This window comes from Sphaeramia orbicularis, chromosome 21 (genome assembly GCF_902148855.1).
Source record: "Sphaeramia orbicularis chromosome 21, fSphaOr1.1, whole genome shotgun sequence".
Taxonomy (NCBI): domain Eukaryota; kingdom Metazoa; phylum Chordata; class Actinopteri; order Kurtiformes; family Apogonidae; genus Sphaeramia; species Sphaeramia orbicularis.
In genome coordinates, this window is record NC_043977.1 from 49,214,485 (window position 1) to 49,235,671 (window position 21,187).

General features: G+C 41.2%; 1 protein-coding gene across 3 annotated transcripts in view; it reads right to left on the reverse strand.

Annotated features, from left to right (window-relative positions):
* The window catches only part of hdac4 (histone deacetylase 4), a 244,530-nt gene that overhangs the window by 81,825 nt on the left and 141,518 nt on the right, over positions 1–21,187 (reverse strand). For all 3 annotated transcript variants that reach the window (XM_030124416.1, XM_030124414.1, XM_030124417.1), the window contains 4 exons: positions 15,193–15,402; positions 13,372–13,517; positions 8,446–8,596; positions 1,013–1,133 (listed from right to left, as the gene is read on the reverse strand). In XM_030124416.1, coding sequence (XP_029980276.1) covers positions 1,013–1,133; positions 8,446–8,596; positions 13,372–13,517; positions 15,193–15,402 — 628 coding nt within the window. The remainder of the gene's footprint in view (positions 1–1,012; positions 1,134–8,445; positions 8,597–13,371; positions 13,518–15,192; positions 15,403–21,187) is intronic.

Sequence of the window (21,187 nt, forward strand, 5' to 3'; positions counted from 1 at the left end):
GACTAGGTGGGGCTTCATCTGTTTAGATCAGCGGTTCTCAAACTTTTTACAGTGGAGTACCCCCTGAAATATGCTTTTTTAGCCAAGTCTCACATCAACATTTTTGAATGAAAAAAATTGGCAAAATTTGTTGCTGTGCCAAAGGTGTCTGTTTTTATTTTCAAAACTTTGTAAACAAACAACATATATTTAACTATAATATATTAAAAATAACAAATCTTCATAACTAAATTTTGTGAGCAAAATATAAACTGAAAAGTGCCCTCTTTCATTGATAACAAAAGTAAATTAATCGGTCATTAATGAATACATGAACGTTTCATCAACAAAAATAATTACTGAATTACTCAAATAAACTCATCTTGAATAATATAAAATACAAATATTCTTAGATTGTTACCAAAGCTTAAACAAGATGATTGACAGTATAAGTAGGAGTGTAAATTTTATTATATAAATGTATTTATGTGTTTTATATTTCAGCATTAATTCTTATTATTCATTTTATATTCAGTACGTGATGTCTTATTTAATTTAGTTTCCCCAAAAAATTTCAAGTACCCCCTGGGCTTCTTCCAAGTACCCCTGGGGGTATGTGTACCCCCATTTGAGAAAGACTAGTTTAGACAAACGGTGTGAATGCATAAACCAACAGATGAAGACAGAAGAAAACTGACAAATCCATTGTTCTGTGAATTAAAATGATTTTTTGTCAAAGGAGTCTGGTGACTGTGGAGAGCACTTCATCTTCATCAGAGATGAAATACTTCATCAGAGTGAAATAATGTACACTTCAACGGACCAAATACTTTAGTAATGAACAGCAGAACATCTCACTATGAGATATACAGGGTATTTACTAATACAAATATTAATAAAGTAATTCTAATCATAAAAAAACAACTTGGATTTGGAATGATGCTGGATCTAAACACCAATGAATGTACTGCAGTACTCCCTTCACTTATCCTCCAGGTTAAGTGGATGAGTAAAGGTGGGTTGGAACACTTACCCATACCAGTAGCGAGGGTCACTGGACAGACAGTGGTTTAGGTTTCGCTGAGCCAGAGCTTTCTGCTTGTTCAGGACAAACTCCTGAAGTAGCATCTTTACCTCAGTACTGGCCACTGCACCTGACAGACACAGGGACACAGCAGCATTACTGACAGTACAGTCTGTTGGACCACGGGTCTATATTCATACACACTCTATATTATGGTCATCAGATATTCTCTCATAAAAAGGATATTAGATATTATGATATATGCACTGGAAGTAGAAGTAATGTATTCTGTTGTTGTTTTCCGTCTAAAATGGCTGTGACTTTTTTTTTCGAAGACATATGTCTCCATATTGTACTAGCATTCAGGAGACATCCAAGACGACACCACAAACAGTTAATAAGCCATTCAAGTTAAATGTTTTCTACATCAGAACTTTAACAGAAAAGGGGTTTTTGTACTTTTTTATTAGTACAAATTCCTTTGTTTTTTTAATGCGATGGTTTGTGAAATTTTCAGAGGTTCTAATGACATTCAGTCAGAATGAAGTAGCTGTACAGAACATTACACCTGTACATACACAGTACATTCTTGTTTTAAAATATTGAACTTTTGGTATACCTACACATATTTACCCCTTCACAACACTTGGAAGAAAATCAGATGTTGACCCTTGACCCCCAGTTGACAATTCAATATTACTGAATTACAGGTGAGTCAGTTCTTGCTTTTATTTGTTTTTTGTTTTTTTTTTAGTGGCTGTTGTGCAGTTAAATTCTTCTTTTCATCACTTCTGACTACATTCAAACAGGGTGAACTGTTATAAGAGCAGTTTGCACCAGGGTCAAGAGTTAAGGTTGTCGACTCCAAAGTAGAGCCAATGTGGAAGTAAAGTTGTAATACCACTGATAGCCACTGGGGTTGGCTCTGATTGGCTCCAAAAGCCCTAGCTCCCATAGACTTACACTGAACATTGAACTTCTCTCTAAAAACATTGTCAGAATTTTTTTTCCACAACTAATTCAGGTCTCATCTATTTTACTTGAACCCTCTTGTAGTCAGTCGTTTTTTTTTTTTCTCCATTAGTTTCACCTCAGGGACAATACAAGCTTTGGTGTCTACTGGGTTGGAGTTAGGGTTTATTTAATAAAACACACTTTTCCTGGCAGACAGCTGCACCATAGTTGTAGTTAGCAGGATCCACTTAAGACTGTAGAATGACTTCATTACACAATGCTGAAAAGTAATGAGTCTGAATGTCACCTCAGAGTTGACAGTACTTCAGTGAATCTCACCTTGAAAACACACATCATGAGTTACACTGAACCCTCAGTCTCGCATCAATTACCACCCTCATTTCACAGCTACAAACAAAATGCCCTGGGATAGGCGAGTGGAACAAGAGACTGAGCAGAAAATGGGTAAACTGTCAAAGCAGAGTAATAAAGGTGTTTAAAAAATAGGTGTTTTGAGAATAAAGGAAAAGTACAGGAGGTGTGTTATCGTTGGAATGTGACTGTGGCAGCGACAGAGAAAAGAATCAGATAATAACTGGTAAAGTGTGAATCCTAAGAATAAGACTGGTAAAGTAGATATGTGACAACGACTCATATAAACTCACTTAATCACAGTGCAGCCTGAAGTGCTGACATCCCAATATGTCCACTTTGCCACAGAAGCAAATTGGCTTTTATGAGACTGCCTTCGATGCAATTTACTGCAGTACTTAACAAAGCTTCCTCTGTTTACAGCCTAGTGCTCTTTCCACAGACGTCAAACTGGAGGCTCCCTCCGCCCGGATGAGAACGCTTCACACAGTGGACTGTACTGGCACACAAGTCTTGCTCCCAGATGTGTGTTGAGCAGAAAAATATTCAAACCTAAAGGTCTCTTTCATCATCTGTGACAGCAGGGCTGAGACTGAGATCAACATCTTTCAGTTTTTAAGATCAAACAATTGAATGAATAAACATGAAAAATATTAACAATAATAATTAAAATGAACTTTGACAAACCAACTAGAAATAAAAATGAGGAAAAAAGCCTTTGTATGGCCAAAAAAAAACATTACATTAGAGCAGGGGTGTCAAACAAAGTGTAATGTGCAAAAATTACACTGAAGATATTAACATTGAAGGGTGTCAAACTCATTTTAATTCAGGTTCCAGATACGAGGGCCGTTCAATAAGTTCATGGCCTCACCCAGAACAGAACAACACAGACTGATAATTTATATTTTATTTTTCAACATAATCTCCATTTACAGCAATGCACTTGGTCCATCGATGTTCAAGCATCACTATCCCATCACGAAAGAATGTAACATCCTGTATTATAACAACCAGTATTTCTGGGTGAGGCCATGAACTTATTGAACAGCCCTCGTACACCAAAATGTGGTGAAATAATAACATCATAACCTATAAATAATGACTCAAAGTTTTTTCTGTTTTAATGTAAAAAAAAATATTACACTGTGCCTATAAATAAAGACAACTCCAAATTTTTTTGTTTTACTGCATAAAATAAATGAAAATTAAGAAAATATTTACATTAACAAACTATCCTTTAACAATAAGATGCACATAATCTGAACAAATAAGAACAACCTGAAATGTCTGAAGAAAATTGAGCGTAATTTTAACAATATAATTCCTGTGACTAAATATTTTGAGCCTTTGTAGATCTGATCTTCAAGGCACATATTTAAATGATAAGTTGAGGCATAATATTGTTAAAATAGCACTTGTTTTCATTTTTGTCAGGTTATTCACATCTTCTCCCCCTTGAACTGCCACCTTATTGTGGTGGGGGAGTTTGAGTGCCCGAATGATCCCAGGAGCTATGTTGTCGGGGGCTTTGTGCCCCTGGTAGGGTCTCCCAAGGCAAACAGGTCTTGGGTGACGGGCCGGACTAAGAGCAGTTCAGAAGCCCTTATGAAGAAGTATCAACAGAAAAACATGACGTCGCCCAGTATGGCGCAGCCGGGGCCCCACCCTGGAGCCAGGCCTGGGGTTGGGGCTTGAATGCGAGCACCTGGTGGTCGGGCCTATGCCCACGGGGTCTGGCCGGGCCCAGCCCGAAGGAGTGACGTGGGCCCGCCCTCCGGTGGACTCACCACCCACCGAGGGAATCATAGGGGCCGGGTGCATTGTGGATTGGGTGACAGTCGACGGCAGGGAGCCCAACAACCCGATCCCCGGACACAGAGTCTAGCTCTTGGGACATGGAATGTCAGTTCGCTGGGGGGGAAGGAGCCGGAGCTTGTGAGGGAGGTTGAGAGATACTGTCTAGATATAGTCGGGCTCACCTCCACACACAGCTTGGGCTCTGGAACCCAACCCCTCGAAAGGGGCTGGACTCTCCACTTCTCTGGCGTTGCCCGTGGTGAGAGGCGGCGGGCTGGTGTGGGCTTGCTCATAGCCCCTCAGCTCAGCTACCATGTGTTGGAGTTCACCCCGGTGAACGAGAGGGTCGCGTCCCTACACCTTCGGGTCGGGGACAGGTGCCTCACTGTTGTTTCGGTCTACGGGCCGAACAGCAGTGCAGAGTACCCGGCCATCTTGGAGTCCTTGGGAGGGGTGCTGAAAGGTGCTCCGACTGGGGACTCCATTGTTCTCCTGGGTGACTTCAATGCCCACATGGGCAATGACAGTGAAACCTGGAGGGGCGTGATGGGGAGGAACGGCCTCCCTGATCTGAACCCGAGTGGTGTTCTGTTATTGGACTTCTGTGCTAGTCACAGTTTGTCCATAACAAACACCATGTTCGAACCCAGGGATGTCCATAAGTGCACGTGGCACCAGGACACCCTAGGCCGGAGGTCGATGATCGACTTCATTGTCGTATCATCAGACCTCCGGCCGCGTGTTTTGGACTCTCGGGTGAAGAGAGGGGCAGAGCTGTCAACCGATCACCACCTGGTGGTGAGTTGGATCCGCTGGCGAAGGAGGAAACCAGACCGACTCGGCAGGCCCAAATGTGTTGTGAGGGTCTGTTGGGAACGTCTGGCAGAACCCGATGTCAGTGCCGTCTTCAACTCCCACCTCCGGGAGAGCTTCTCCCAGATCCCGGGGGAGGCTGGGGACATTGAGTCCAAGTGGACCATGTTCTCCACCTCCATTGTCAAAGCGGCTGCTCGGAGCGGTGGTCGCAAGGTCTCTGGTGCCTGTCGTGGCAGCAATCCCCGAACCCGGTGGTGGACCCCGGAAGTAAGGGATGCCGTCAAGCTGAAGAAGGAGTCTTATCGGGCCTTGTTGGCCCATGGGACTCCCGAGGCAGCTGATGGGTACTGGAAGGCCAAGTGTGCTGCAGCTCGAGCGGTTGTGGAGGCAAAAACTGGGGTCTGGGTGGAGTTTGGGGAGACCATGGAGGAGGACTATCGGTCAGCCTCGAGGAAATTCTGGCAAACCATCCGGCGCCTCAGGAGGGGAAAGCAGTGCGCCACCAACACTGTTTACAGTGGAAGTGGGGATCTGCTGACCTCGACTGGGGATGTTGTCAGACGGTGGAAGGAATACTTCGAGGATCTCCTCAATCCCGCTGCCACGTCTTCCACAGACGAAGCAGAGGCGGAGGTCTCAGAGGTGGACTTGTCCATCACCCAAGCTGAAGTCACCGAGGTGGTTGGCAAGCTCCTCGGTGGCAGGGCACCGGGGGTGGATGAGATTCGGCCTGAGTACCTTAAGTCTCTGGATGTGCAGGGACTGTCTTGGTTGACATGTCTCTGTAACATTCCATGGCGGTCAGGGACAGTACCTCTGGATTGGCAGACCGGGGTGGTGGTTCCCCATTTTAACAAGGGGGACCGGAGGATGTGCTCCAACTATAGGGGGATCACACTCCTCAGCCTCCCGGGGAAAGTCTATTCCAGGGTACTGGAGAGGAGGATCCAACCGATAGTCGAACCTCAGATGACGCAGATGACGTTGTTCTGTTGCCTCATCGAACCTGGACCTTCAGCGTGCACTGGGCCAGTTTGCAGCCGAGTGTGAAGCGAGCGGGATGAGGATCAGCACCTCCAAATCTGAGGCCATGGTTCTCGACTGGAAAAAGGTGGTCTGCCTTCTCCGGGTCGGTGGGGAGTCTTTGCCCCAAGTGGAGGAGTTTAAGTATCTCAGGGTCTTGTTCACGAGTGAGGGAAGGATGGAGCGTGAGATTGACAGACGGATCGGTGCAGCATCTGCAGTGATGCAGTCGCTGTACCAGTCGATTATAGTGAAGAGGGAGCTGAGCCGAGAGGTGAAGCTCTCGATTTACCGGTCAATCTATGTTCCTACCCTCACCTATGGTCATGAGCTTTGGGTCATGACCGAAAGGACAAGATCCCAGATACAAGCGGTTGAAATGAGTTTCCTCCGCAGGGTGGCTGGGCGCACCCTTAGGGATAGGGTGAGGAGCTCAGTCACCAGGGAGGAGCTCGGAGTAGAGCCGCTGCTCCTCCGCGTTGAGAGAGGCCAGCTGAGGTGGCTCGGGCATCTGTTTCAGATGCCTCCTGGACGCCTCCCTGGGGAGGTGTTCTGGGCATGTCCCACCGGGAGGAAACCTCGGGGAAGACCCAGGACACGTTGGAGAGACTATGTCTCTCGGCTGGCCTGGGAACGCCTCAGGGTCCCCCCGGAAGAGCTGGAAGAGGTGTCTGGGGAGAGGGAAGTCTGGGCATCCCTGCTTAGACTGTTACCCCCGCGACCCGGCCCCGGATAAGCGGTGGATAATGGATGGATGGATATTCACATCTTTTTTGGTTTGGATAGTTTGTAAATAAAAATATTTTCATAATTTAATTTGATTTTTTTTACACTAAAACAAAGAGAACATTTTGAAGTTGTCATTATTTGTAGGCTATTATGCTATTATTTAACGGTTCCAGACCATTTGAGATCAAATTGGGCTGAATGTGGCGCCTGAAAGAAAATGAGTTTGACATCCATGCATTACAGCAATTTATAACGATATTAATTATCACACAACATATTTGTGCACAGTTGAGGTTGTTCATTTATTTAATTGACTTTGACTATTTTATATCCAAGAGAATTACAATGATCAACCTCATGATCAGCTAATTTTGAGCTGGATCTGCTTCACTCCCCGTAGTTAATGAAAACTAAGGCTAAAACCAAATCAACAGAGAAAATATTTTTGTGAAAGGTTTTTCTGTATTTAAAATTTGTGTGGTCGTGCAGTCCTGTGAAGTTTGTGTTGGAGTCTGTTTTGTGACATTAGCTTGTTTCATGTGTAAGTGAAGTGTGGATGATGTAATGAGGACATGTGTCTGAGAGTCTGTCCATGGGTGGTTTTGTCAGGGGTTTGTTCCTGAATGTGTTTGTACCATGTGGACATGTGTGAAGGGTTCTCCAGGTGTGGCTCTGTCAGTGGTGTGTGTTTGTCATGTGGATGTGTCTATATCTGTCCAGGTGTGGTTCTGTCATGGTTTCTTCCTGAATGTGCGAGGTCGGGTTGTTCTGACCGAAGGCTGCAGTCTCTCCGACACCTGCTGTGATAATATGAGACACACTCTGAGCAGATCCTACAGACTCTGCCAGTTTTCAGGAGATAGAAAGGGAATGAATGTTACAGCAGACAACTTCCTTTAGAACATGGGTTTCAAAGTCATTTTAGTTCAGGGGCCACATACAGCCCAATATAATCTCAAGTGGGCCAGACCAGTTAAATAATAACAGTGAAAAAAGTTAAATTATATTACGAAAATATTTACATCTACAAAGTATCTTTTAACAAAGATGAATAACACTAAAAACCACAAACAACCTGAAATTTCTTGAAAAATAAGAGCAATTTTAACAATATTATGCCTCAGCTTATCATTTACACATTGTGCATTACAAAAAAACTTTACAAAATTTTTTTTTGTTGCAAAATATTGTCAAAATTGCACTTTTCATTTCATGTTGTTCATATTTGTTCAGGTTATTCAAATTATTTGTGAAAGGATAGATTATAAATATAAGCATTTTCATGTAATTTCACTTTTTCACACTAAAACAAAGCTAACATTCAGAGTTGTCATTATGTATATGTTGTCATGGTAGTATTTTACTGTTCTGAAACCACTTGAGACTGAATTGCAGCAAATATTATTTGATTAATTGTCAACTCTTAAGTTACCAACTACTGTGATAATTTCTCAAAAGAAAAAGAGAAAATTCTCTTTTTGTGAATGTTTTCATCTTTCTTTCTTTCTTTCTTTCTTTCTTTCTTTCTTTCTTTCTTTCTTTCTTTCTTTCTTTCTTTCTTTCTTTCTTTCTTTCTTTCTTTCTTTCTTTCCTTCCTTCCTTCCTTCCTTCCTTCCTTCCTTCCTTCCTTCTACCTGTGACAGTAACCTGAAAATCTTTGGGTTGTGGACCAAACCAGATCTTTTTTTTTCTATTTAATTAATATGTGAATCTCTTTGGGAATCCTGACAGGTGAGTTGTCTACTTACTCTCTTGCCCCCTCTCCTTGTGTTTCAGCTGCTGTAGTTTGTGTTCCCTCTGCTGCTTCTCTAGCTCTTGTTCATGACGCTGCTGCTCCATCTTCCTCTGATGCTCAAGCAACTCCTGTTGATGTTTCAGTGCCAGTAAATCCTGTTGGTGCTGTTTGAGAAAGGACTAAAGGGTAAATGTCCACACCAACACATTTTTGTTTTAAAACACATTAGTACTTCTGCCACAGTAAATGGGAAAATGTATGGCTTCACTTCAGAAAACAAAATAGGACCAGTGGCCCTATATATCACCGGCATGTTCTATCAAGAATCAATAAGTCAAATTTGCAAGGTTGTCAGGTTCTGCCACTTTGTTAGAGCTCTGTGGTCGTGATGCAGGAGATCAATCTCCCAAGAGAAGTGGGTGGTACTTAACTCATCATCTCTTCCATTTCCACTTGATAAGCCAACAAAATATGGCCCATTATGAGTTAAGGCAAATGGTTAATATTTCAAAAAATTTGTCAAAAATTTAAAAATCTACATTTCTTAAAACTGTGAACAGACCCTGTAGACATTGTCTCAAGAAAACATAGCAAATTACATAGCAAATTTGAAATGAATCCAACCAGTAGTTTCATCAGAGAAGATGTTTGAAGAAATTATGACGACGATGATGGCGACATTGAGGACGATGACAAAGACAGCATCTTCACAATAGCTCATGTCCAATCAACCAGTGAGCTAAAAACAATGACAATGCAAGGTGTAAAGCATGTGTGAAGCTAAGAATCTGTAAGCAATGAGTAGGTAAGCGTCAGTAACAGGATGTACAGGAGGATCAACGTAAAGAAGGAGTAACTGATTACAGATTGCATCGTTCTCTTCTGACAGTTAAAAACCACGCTGCAATCAATTTGACAAAATGTTGAACAAAATCACAAAATGTTTGGTGTCAATCATTTTTTAGTAGTGAGAGGAATTGGCAGCCCATGGGAAAATTTTTGTGCTTCTAGATATTACACTTTTTGCTGCACAAAAAATCTTTAGCTGAAAAAAGTAAGAATATTGGTAAAAATGACATTAAGTTCCCTGTGGCATTTCTACTTGGACCCCATACATTAAAAATGCTAAAATGATCTGCCTCATATATCGGCTTTTGTTATTATTAATATACTGTAACAGGGTTTCCCCCAGAAATCTTGCAAAGCTTGGTGGTAGGGCCACTAGGGAAGCCCACCGGCAGCCCACCATGTTTTGTAAAAAAAAAAAAAAAAAAAAATGTTAGAAGGACAACAGTTACAAGACGGAGAACAAAGGATGAGAGGAGGAAAAGAGTGGAAAAAGATGAACTAGGGCAGGGGTGCCCAATTCCGGTCCTCCAGGACCGCTATCTTGCATGTTCTAGATGTTTCCCTCTTCCAGCACACCTGAAGGTCATTATCCAGCTTCTGCATTTGAATCAGGTGTGTTGGAAGAGGGATCCATCTAAAACATGCAGGATAGCGGCCCTCAAGGACCGGATCTGGATACCCCTGAACTAGGGACTCAAACCACAGAACAGAGGAAGACAGGTGAGGGACATAGAAATGAAAAGGACATGAACAAACACATTATAAGACAGACAGGAAAATTTAAAGACTGACAGGCTGACGAGAAATAATAATAAATAATAATAATAATAGATCGGTTTTATATAGCTCTTTTCTAAGTACTCAAAGACACTTTACTATAAACAGCCAAAGGACGAACACACAGCAAATAGGTAAACAGATACGAAGTTAATACTAAAGGGCAAACAAAGAACAAATACAGAGACAGATACGGAAAAAGAAAACACAAGAGAGAAGGTACATGAAGGTGGATGAGGTGGAACAGGCAGTCAGTTTTCGAATGATGATCTGAAGAGGTGAGATTTAAGATAAGCTCAGCTGAAACCAATAGATACATGAGGGGAAAGACACAGGATGAGAACCAGGACCCCACAAGGCCCAGGTCTCCACATGGAATGGGACAGTGGAAACAGACAGGTGACTGGGGAACAGAGACACAGGAAATGCTGACTGACAGCTCCTGGACCTCCCGGCACGGAGGATACAGAGCCAGTAATGGGGGACCGTCGGGCCACAAAGTTTTTCTTTTCCACTTCAACAACATACCCACTTTCAAGTGAAGAACAAGCGTCCTCTTGTTTTGATTTTTTTTGTTTTGCTCCAGATTCATACTGTCGTATGAAGCCATTTTTCCTCCAGCATCCAACAACCTGTTGGCACATCTGACCGCTGATTGGTCAGATGCTGCGTGCTGTCGATCATTGCAGAAACGCATGGGGTGTCAGATTACTCGTCTCTTTTTTTTTCTCTCGTGCAGCTGCTTCAGCCTGACTTGATACTCTACAGTACGCACGTAGCGTGCCTCACTGCTGCATGCACATATAGAGGGTATGCATGTGACGTCACCGCTAGTGGAAGTCACTGCAGTTCCACCCACTGAGTGGCAGAAAGAGGGAGATAAGTGACAGCGTTGGCTTCAGTACTGTCTAAACTTAAGAACAATATTCAATAAAAAATGGGGAAGAGCTGTTGTGCGATTGATTGTATGAACAGGTTTGAAAAGCAGTCAGACCTATTGTTTTTACAGGCACCGAAAGACAAAGAAAAGAGAAGTAGATGGATCCACAAATCCGGGAAAACCAAACCTAGATTTGTGATTTCATGTCTGGTAACATTAATTTATGCTGTATTTTTGGGTAAAATCATACCTTAAATTATGTATTGTTTTGGCTAACGTTACTTCTTTGTAAAGCTCTTGGTTCCATGATCAGATCTTCATGGTTTTTGTCTTCATTTTGTGATTATGAATCTTGTGCTCTACATGATTTGTGAACAAACTTAAACTAAGGCTAACCTAGTTTTTCAAATACTGGAGAATAAAGCTACGACGGCATATTAGGGCCACATAAGAAAACAAAAACGCTTGTCACTGCAAGTATAAAGTCATAAAATATCGATATAAAACCCATAATTTTATGATAAAGATGAATACAAAAAGAATCACGTTATAAGAATAAAGTCCATAGTTTAAAAAAAAAAAACTCATAATTTAACAAAAATGTCATTTGTTTATGAGATTAAAGTCGTCATATTCCAACAATAAAGCCATAATATTACAAGAGTAATGTCATAATCTAAAAACAGGTGAGAAAATTACCATCATTTACAAGAATAAAGTCGTACCCTGCTCGTCCACAGCAGTACAGTAGTATCTGTGTTGCATAAAGTACTTGATCTGAACTAGACGTAAATCTCCTCAGTACCAGCAGATCATGCATATATTCAGTGGGGTCAGTCCACGGTCTACTGTAAATGGACTTTGGATCAGCTGGTTCTGGGCCCTAGTTTTGGACCCTGGTTGTCAGTAATGATGAAACTATGTATATTTGTTTCAGGTAAAAATAGCTATGATCCCCCACACCCTGGATGTCAGGATACGCGATTTCTGTCCACATGTCAATATTTGTGGACCACTTGTTCTTTGGTAGTTCGTACGGATCCATGTCGAGTCCAATTGTCCTTAATTTAATTTCATATTTCACATTTTCCCGGTCTCGCTGTGTTTACTGCTATACTCCGTCATGTTGAGCAGGTTGGTTTTTGCCATTCAGTCAAGCCATGGGGTGGAGATGATTATAATACAAGAAAACGCCGCTTTTTGTGCCGTTCTTAAAACAGTACATGATGGCATAAAAAACTGCGTTTTTGTGTGAATTTACGGCATTTTTTACAGTGTTTAATGGTGTTTTTGTGGGAATTTATACTGTGTTTTACAGCGTTTTGGTGGTTTGGATGTTGTTTTTTCCGGCATTTAAATGACCAGACGTGTTGTGGGAGTGGCGAATAGTGATAGAGTTGGCCTGCCGTATAGTTCTACCATGCATAAACTTGTTCAAAATAAATAAACACGCAACGCTTAGCCTGGCAGGGGGACAAACAAAGCCTGGAGGCCCACTAGGCTTATAATGCACTGGGGGAATCACTGACTGTATCTACCCCAAAAACATACTAAATAAAGTCTGTGTGAAACATCCTGAGGAATAAAATATATTATAAAGAATCATATATTTGTCAACAGAGAGTTCAAACAATCTAGGTCTTCAAATAAGTGTCTGATTTATTGTTTGGTATCAGTGAATTGTTCATATTTTGTGAATATTAACACAGATGTCTTCCTACTTTTTACATACTGTCTAGAAATCAAAATAGGAGGAAGAACAGCTAACAGTAAACATCAGCCCTCTTCAGCCTCGACTACCAACTGCTGATTCAACATGAGCAGGGTATGTGTTTGAGGAGTGGTACACTGGACATAAATGATTTATTAGACTTTACTGTGTGAAGCTCGTCTGGATGGAAATCCTTTTCTCATGGAAATTATTAAATAATTTTGACTCCAAGGTAAATGCAAAAATGTGAATTTATTATCTCATAGTATTTTCAAATGAAGACCTACTTTTCATTTCAAGTTAACTTTTCTAAATGACATGACATCACCCACAGTCCACTAAAGCATGGCAGCAGACTGGACCAATATTTTCAGCTGAGACTCATTGTACTTGGCTGACTTCGTGGTTGTGACAACACCACTGAGGCTGTTAGCAAAGTGAATCACAAACAAAAAAATAAACACACAACGATTTCCAGTGCCAAGGTTCACAAAGACTTGTCTAAGCAGCAAAATACCGCCATGAGACTGAATGGCAGCGTAGTACACTGTCACAGTCTGGTGTTTCCTCTGTCCTTCAGAAGGAGGAGTTCTGCTGAGTGTCATTCTGGTTGTATCCTCCCACTCCCCTCAACCACATAAATACATTCACTCAACAACCTAAAAAACCAATAAGGACATGAATATTAGCTGTGATGTGTCCAGCCTGCCCCTCCACCTCACCTTGATGTGTTCCTGCAGCTGAGCTTCATGTTGTCGCGACAGTTGCTCGTGTTGCCTCTGGAACTCTGCAATCAGTAGCTGTCTCTGGAGTTGCTGCTTTTGTTTGAGGACCACCAGCTCTTTCTGAAGCTGCTGCTCCTGGTGGCCTGAAGAAGGGTTTGAGACATGGTTCAGCCAGTGTATTGAGGGAAGGGACATGTGCAGTGACCAGCTGTAATACACCCTTTAACCACAGTAAAAGCCCTTTCTACTAAGAGTAGGTAATAGTAGGGCTCTTAGCCACTAAAATTGGTTCCAAAGTAACACTGTGCTCATCTGTAGACGTCCCAGAACACCTTACATCATAGAATAGGGGGAATTCATGTGCCACAAATAAAACTTTGTAACCACCATTGTTAAAAAAAAAAAAAAAAGGACCTATGGTCCTGTAGCTCACCAGCATGTTCTATCAAGAATCAGTAACAAGTGGAATTTGCGACGTTGTCAGGTTCTGCCACTAAGTCCTGTGGCTTTGATGCAGGAGATCAATTTCCCAATAGAAGTGGGTAGTACTTTCACTGGAGGTTAACTCAAAAAATGAAAAAAAAAAAAGTCCATATATGATTTCCTATCAGTGCTCAGTAGAAACTGTATTGATATTTGTAACAATTTCCATGTTATAAGCCATCAAAATACGGACCATTATAACAATTGTGAACAATCTTTGTAGACACTGTCCCAAGGAAGCTACTTATAATATTTGAAATGAATCTGACCAGTTGTTTCATCAGCAAAGATGTTTGAAGAAATTGCTAGTGAAGACAATAACGATGAAGAGGACAATGACAAAGACGACAACAACAAAGACAACAACGAAGACAACACCGGACACAGCACCTTCGCAATAGCTCAAGGCCAATCAGCTGTTGAATCAACTAGAGCTATTTGCACCTAGCTGGACTGATCTAAGGAAGAAGAAAGCGCTTCAGAGTGGATGCGACACTAAAGTAATAAGGTCTGTGGGGGAATCATATGGTCTTTTTGCACTGTAATAGAATATATTTTTAAACCATAGTAAGATAAGGCTGTTCTTGACTTGTCAGTAGATGGGAATGGGAATCGCTAGTAGATGTGCACATGTCTGAAAAAATTCAAGTAGGGTGTATTTTTATAAATCTACCACAGATGCCAAATTTAAACAACTATATTCTCACCTGATAAAAGAGCCTTTCGAAAATTATAATTTACAGCTAGAATTTTTGGAGAATAAGATAATGTTAGCAGGGTAAAAATGTATACAGACCAGGCTGTGAATATAATGGATTAGATTTCTATAGTGCTTTTCTAGGCACCCAAAGCACTTTACATTACTGACCCATTATTCATTCACTCTCGCATTCCCCCCATTCTGGTGGTGGTAAACTACATGTGCAGCCACTGCTGCCCTGGGGTGGGCTGACAGAAGCGTGGCTGCCAATTCACGCCAACAGCCCCTCCGACCACCACCAAACATTCATACACATTCATACACCAGTGTGAGTGGCACTGGAGGCAAGGAGGGTGAAGTGTCTTGCCCAAGGACACAATGGACCGACGAAGACAGAGCGGGATTTGAACCGTCAACCCTTCGGTTACTGGACGACCTGCTCTACCACCTGAACCTGAGCCATAGACTGTAAATAAAGAAGGATTTAATGACAGGTTCCCAAAAGAGTCACCAAAACATAATCCATTTTCATGTAGAGTCTACAATGACATAATACAGGTCTATGGTGGTCCTCTAGCCTGTTTAAGAGCGAAACAGTTGTTAAACGAGTGACAGAGGTTCTAATGAGTATTCACCCATAACCCGCCCATGGCCCGACTCAGAGGAAGTGGTGGAGGCTGGTGGTGTCGGGTGAGGCGGGGGAACCAGGCCAAAGGGGCTCTGCTGCTGCTGCTGGTGGTGGTGGTGGTGGTGATGGTGGGGGTCCACTATACGCAGGTCCATGGGAAGGATGGCTGTGGTGGTGGGGGGCACCGGCATGGGCAGTGCTGCTGGTCTCACATCCACTGGAGGAAGACACAAACACAGGAACACTCATTGACCCTCAGTATTTTCTACCTCTGTCACTGATCCACGTGTAGAATTAACAAGCATGTCTCACAAGATACGTTTTTACAGGAATCACATTAACATATAAAAGCAAACTGAACTCTGCAAGCCCTTTGATGGGCACATGAGCAGCCACTCTAATCCAAATAAGACTCACACACACTTATTCCATCAGCATCTGGACACTGGCATGGACCGGAGAGATCATCAAAACTACTGTATGTTACTACTGTTCTGTGCTGGAAACAAGATGCCAGACACTGCACTATGTGAAGACGTACACTGTCTTTGACACACTACATACTGAAAAACAACACACACACACACACACACACACAAGGATCAAATATAGTGGTAGGGTTAAAATCAAAACAATCCCCTTGAAACACAGGTTTACAGCAGGGATTTACTGACACATGAAGGAACAGAGACGGGCTATGTTTGCCTTCAATTTGGAATGTATATGTCAGAGGAAACACCACATTTTGCTTAGTTTAAGTGCAGTAGGGAAAGTATGTATCTTCTCTCCAGAGAATGAAGATTCATCTTATTCTGACAAAAATAGGACCAATTGCCCTGTATATCACCAGCATGTTCTATCTTTGCACATCAGGCAGGCTGACTCAATTTCTGTTTTTAAATTGTCTCTTAAAACATATTTTTTCTCTTTGGTTCTTATTGTTTTAATGTATAATTGCTTTATTGTTTTTATTAATTCTTTTATGTGTTTTAGTTTGTTACCTCCACCAAGGAGGTTATGTTTTCATCGGGGTTTGTCTGTTTGTTTGTTTGTCTGTTTGCAAGATAACTCAAAAAGTTACAGATGGATTTTGATGAAATTTTCAGGAAATGTTGATACTGGCACAAGGAACAAATGATTAATTTTTGGTGGTGATCAGGGAGGGAACAACTGATCTGCTTTGGCGGAGGTCTGCGCTTTCTGAGTGCTTTCTAGTTTTTATTTGTTTTTATGTCTGTGTATGGCACTTTGGTCAACTGTGTTGTTTTTAGAGTGATTTCTAAATAAAGATGAGTTCAGTATCAAGAAACAATGACAACTTAAATTTGCGAGGTTGTCAGTGCCTTCACAAATGTTAAATATCTCAACCTTAAAATGTCCACAGTTAGTGTCAGAATTGTTGACTACCCCCTGGGATGCATGTTTTATGTTTCATTTAATCTACAGCATCTTTCAGTTTGATCTGAATAATCCAGTAAAGGGTTGCGTGTCAGTAGGGCTCTTTGACTTTTTTTTTTTGGGGGGGGGGGGGGGTATTAGTGTATTAGTGTAATCAGATTATATATCAAAGACAAGCAAACAAAACAGCATCTTACAGACAGTGGTGAAACCTGATATGATGGAAACACAAACAAAAAAAGGAAACAAAATCAAGGCAAAACATCACAATAATTATTATTGTGATATACATTTTTCTTTTTCTCTTCGAAAATTATTTAATGTGCAGTTTTTATTCTTTTATCATCATAATTGTTTTGAAAGTTCTATGTCTAGAGTTGTGAAATGTGTGTCAAGTTCTCATCATAAATGGTAGTTAACCTCTGTAAAACAGCAACATGATAGAGTTGAAGGTCTCATCAAGGATCTAAAAAAATCTGAGTAAAAAAGGAAAAATCATTAACTGACGAAATCTCAGGGGGACGTACGAAAGATAAAATCAAACAAATTAAAAAGTCGGCAGACCTTACTAATACCTCTACCCAGTCGCACAGCACTTTGCCCCTCTTGCTCACTGATACCCTGCCTACCCAGGGATTTATTTTGAGACTTCACTTTCAATCTTTTCAAAAGCTTTTCAAAAATGTATTTAAAAACTGCAAAAACTGAGAAAAAGGCATATGTAAAGAAAAGAATTGGGTGACTAGTGTCCAAAAAATGGGTTGTACAAAAATCTCGGATGGACGGAAGGAATTCCTGGCATTTCTATAAAATAAAAATGACTGTTTCCAGAGGCTTATAACCACAAATATTCTTTTGGTTTCTGTAATTTTCATTCAGGATCAAAAATCAACCTTGAAACTGGAAAAAGGATTTGACAAGATGAAACCTTTAGTGAATCTGCATCCACACTGTTTTCTGGCAGGTTTTATTTTCACATACAGTATGTAACATGAGCTGTATGTAGGGGTTTTATTAAAAGTTAAATCCACATTTCAGGCACATGTCTAGTCAACCCAAGCAGCTGTATGAAACCAGTATTTGTGCTTGATATGTGAGCCCACCATCCAAGCCCCTTGTGTATAATTCTTTTCCAGATCAATAACGTGTTCCGTGGAGAGCCATCCTGCACCGTGCCAAAGCTTCTGCCAGTCATCAATACGGTAAAACCAGCCAATCACACACGTGGCAGCATCCCCAGTGACCAATGGGGCGTCGGATGGACTGGCAGGTTCTTGCTGTGACAGCCAATGGCATGCGTGGTACTAGGCAGGTTTGGAGTGCAGGGGGAAACCCGACACCACCCACCAGGACATGAGGGCCAGGCTGAAGGGTGTGGTCCAGGCCCAGACAGGCTGGAGCTGATCCGATGCGGAACCACAACCACCAGTCAGCCGCTCCAATAACGACCACTGCATTTGTATGAGTGATAACACCGCTTTATCAACTTTATAATGATGAATGATCATCAAAGGTGTCCACATGGAGGAGTTCACATACACTGTGGTACAAGTACACATACTGAGTCTGTGCTGCTGTAAAAGTTGTGTTTGTGTGCAAAGTAACTAAAGCATAGTACTACTGATGCATAGTACTACTAATACATAGTACCAATAATGCATGGTACTCCTGATACAGAGTACTACTGATACATAGTACTGCTGATGCATAATACTAATACATGCATCTTTTTTCATTTTCACCTCAGTTATGCCGTTAACATCATTTTCATTAGAGTTTCTGGTATTTTTTTTTGTCACTTTCTACTTGCTGCATCTTCTACACCATTATTATCTAATTCTGTGTTTTATTTCTCATTCTTCTTTGGTTGCATCTTTTATACTGTTGGCATCTTCGTCCAGTTTTATCTTGCTATGTCTGTTGTTTCATGTGCAACAACAGATTCACCAAGGCTCACGTCGGTTGGCGACAATGTAGGGAAAATATGGAAAAGTTGTGGGAAAACAAAAATTCTCATAGTCCAGCGTTTTTGCAGAAGATGATCCTGACAAAGATGGATCTTTGTCAGGATCAACACACTAACAATACACTACACCACTATGTACATAGTGTTTATGTATTTATGTTTATGTTTCCCATTCATTATATAGAGTGTGGTGGCCTGCCATAGTCTCATAATGAACCCACTACATAATACTTTCATATATGCTCAGAGACACTAAGACCAATTCACAGTCATTTACAGTACTCTCACACAGGATGTTTATTTTGAGCCCAGCCTTCATGACAGCACAGCTCCACTAATCCGACAAGGACAATGACACACAACACCATGAAATCCTTAAATGTGATAGAATACAACGCAGAACAACAGAATGCACCAAACTGTGTGGACATCACACAAACCCAAACTGTTACAGGATGTCCACTTGACACAACAATATTTTTACACTTAAACTGGACACATTAACTTCATGAAAGAGTCATTAGCAACTCACTCCCAGCATTGATTAAGAGTGATTTTTATGATAGACTCAGCAGAGATGGCTCAGGTTCATCTGTCATCTGTCGAACAGATCACACCTGAACTTTCCTGGGTTTGTTGATGCTACCGTTTCAACCCTTTTTATTCCACCTGTGCATCTGATGCTGCCTTCATGTGCTATCAGGAAGATGATCCTTTCCACTTGTGAATACGAAATTACGAGAGCGTTGTGTTCAAGTGCTTTTGTTGTCATAGTTAAATGAAAAATGGCCGACACACAATTTATCGTGACCTTTTTTTGTAAAACAAATCTACCCATGGGTATAAATAAAGTAACCTTGAACTTTGCTACTTGTGTAAAACAGTTTTGGACGTGTTAATTCATCTGCTATAGCATTTTTTGTTTGGTAAATACTTTATTTTTGCAAATTGTATATACTATAAATGTCCAAAATCATCAGCTAACAGCAGCAGAACATTAATAAAAGCATTGTTTATCATTCACAATTACTCCCTCGTTGCTCTCTGCCATGTTGAAAAGGTCAAAGGTTATTTTCATTTCGGCAGCTCGTGGATCAAAATTTTTTCCCAGTTCTACTGTAGAAAATACAATGTGAGGGGGCATTCATGTACAACTTTCGAGTTCATAACTACTACATAATTCCTATAGCATGTGAAGGCAGGATAAGCCCCAGGTTTCTGTTGGTGTCATGACATAGAACATGTTGTTGATCTACAACTGGACCCAGTTATTTTTGTGAAACCTTGATGCAGATCTGCAAAAGCAGCTCATAGGTTTGTCCCATGCAGTATTTTCAACCAAGGTAATGGACTAAAAAAACTCAACTCATCACTTCTAGTGCTACTTCTACACATTATATTTTGGAAACTGAAACATTTGCATTTCAGTGTAGCTGTAGACTCATTATTGTGACAGATGATTCCCTCTTATCTCCAGATCCCAGATTACATTATTATTACACTGACTGTCAGGATTGCTGTGATCATCCAGTGATATTTGTTTGTCCCACTCTTCATACATGGTGGATTTTCATTGCATTTTCCTTCCTTCCTTCCTTCCTTCCTTGCTTCTGTTGTGTTTTTTGTTGTATTAAATCCTTATTGATCCACACATGCACTCCGACACACACATTCACTCATTCATTCTATATCCATTTCACTAATTCACTTTAACTTTATCCATCCATTATTTTTTTTACCTCTCCCTTGCCCTAAACTTTTTAACATTACATGAAGTTTTTAAAACTTTTTATTTATCTATTATTTTTATTTCCCATATATCATTTTCCCAGGGATATGGAAATGGAATCTGACATGACTATTTTTATAAATTCCGGTATGGACCTGAATGAGAGAACTTGATCCATGTTTTGTTTGTTTGAGAGGTTAAGGTCATGCATGATGAAGAGGTTGTGATCATGGTCTGACACTGGTGATTCCAGGACCTTCTGACCTACTAATATGAACGCCTGTCACCTCTGCACAGACACAGTAGTTAGAAAACGCCAGTGTTTGTTGTCCTCACTCTCATGGGTTTGTGCCAATTATGTGCAATTCCCAAACACCGTGCTGAAGCTCCAGCCTACTCACAAACAGCCTGGTTACAAACATTTAATAAGCAACAAACAACAAAGTCAAACTAACAAACGGTTTAGTTGGGTCATCAAGCAGGTCAGTGCACTTTAAAGCGACTGCCACTCCACTCACGGGGCCCCTTCACGGGGACACTGGCGCCAGCTATTCCAGCACCTGCTAAATATCAATGGAAGCCCCCCCTTTAATTAACGCCTTTTCTACTGTATATTTTCCCAGAGTGGATATTTCCCTGAACTTTGGATGCAAAGTCCATCATCCAAATTTCCTCTCAATGAGCCTGAGCAGTCACTCTCAACACCATGCTATTTATGTAAAGTGTCCACAAGTGTCCAACTCAATCAGTGGTACACAGAGTGCTTATAGAACTGCATAAATGAGACTTTAAGTCCAAATGTCACAGATTAAAAACTGCAGATTCTACTCCAGTGCCTTCGTACACAGCAAGGGCATCCATCTGGGAAAGACCCTCAATGAGACAGGCAGGAATTAATCAATGATATTA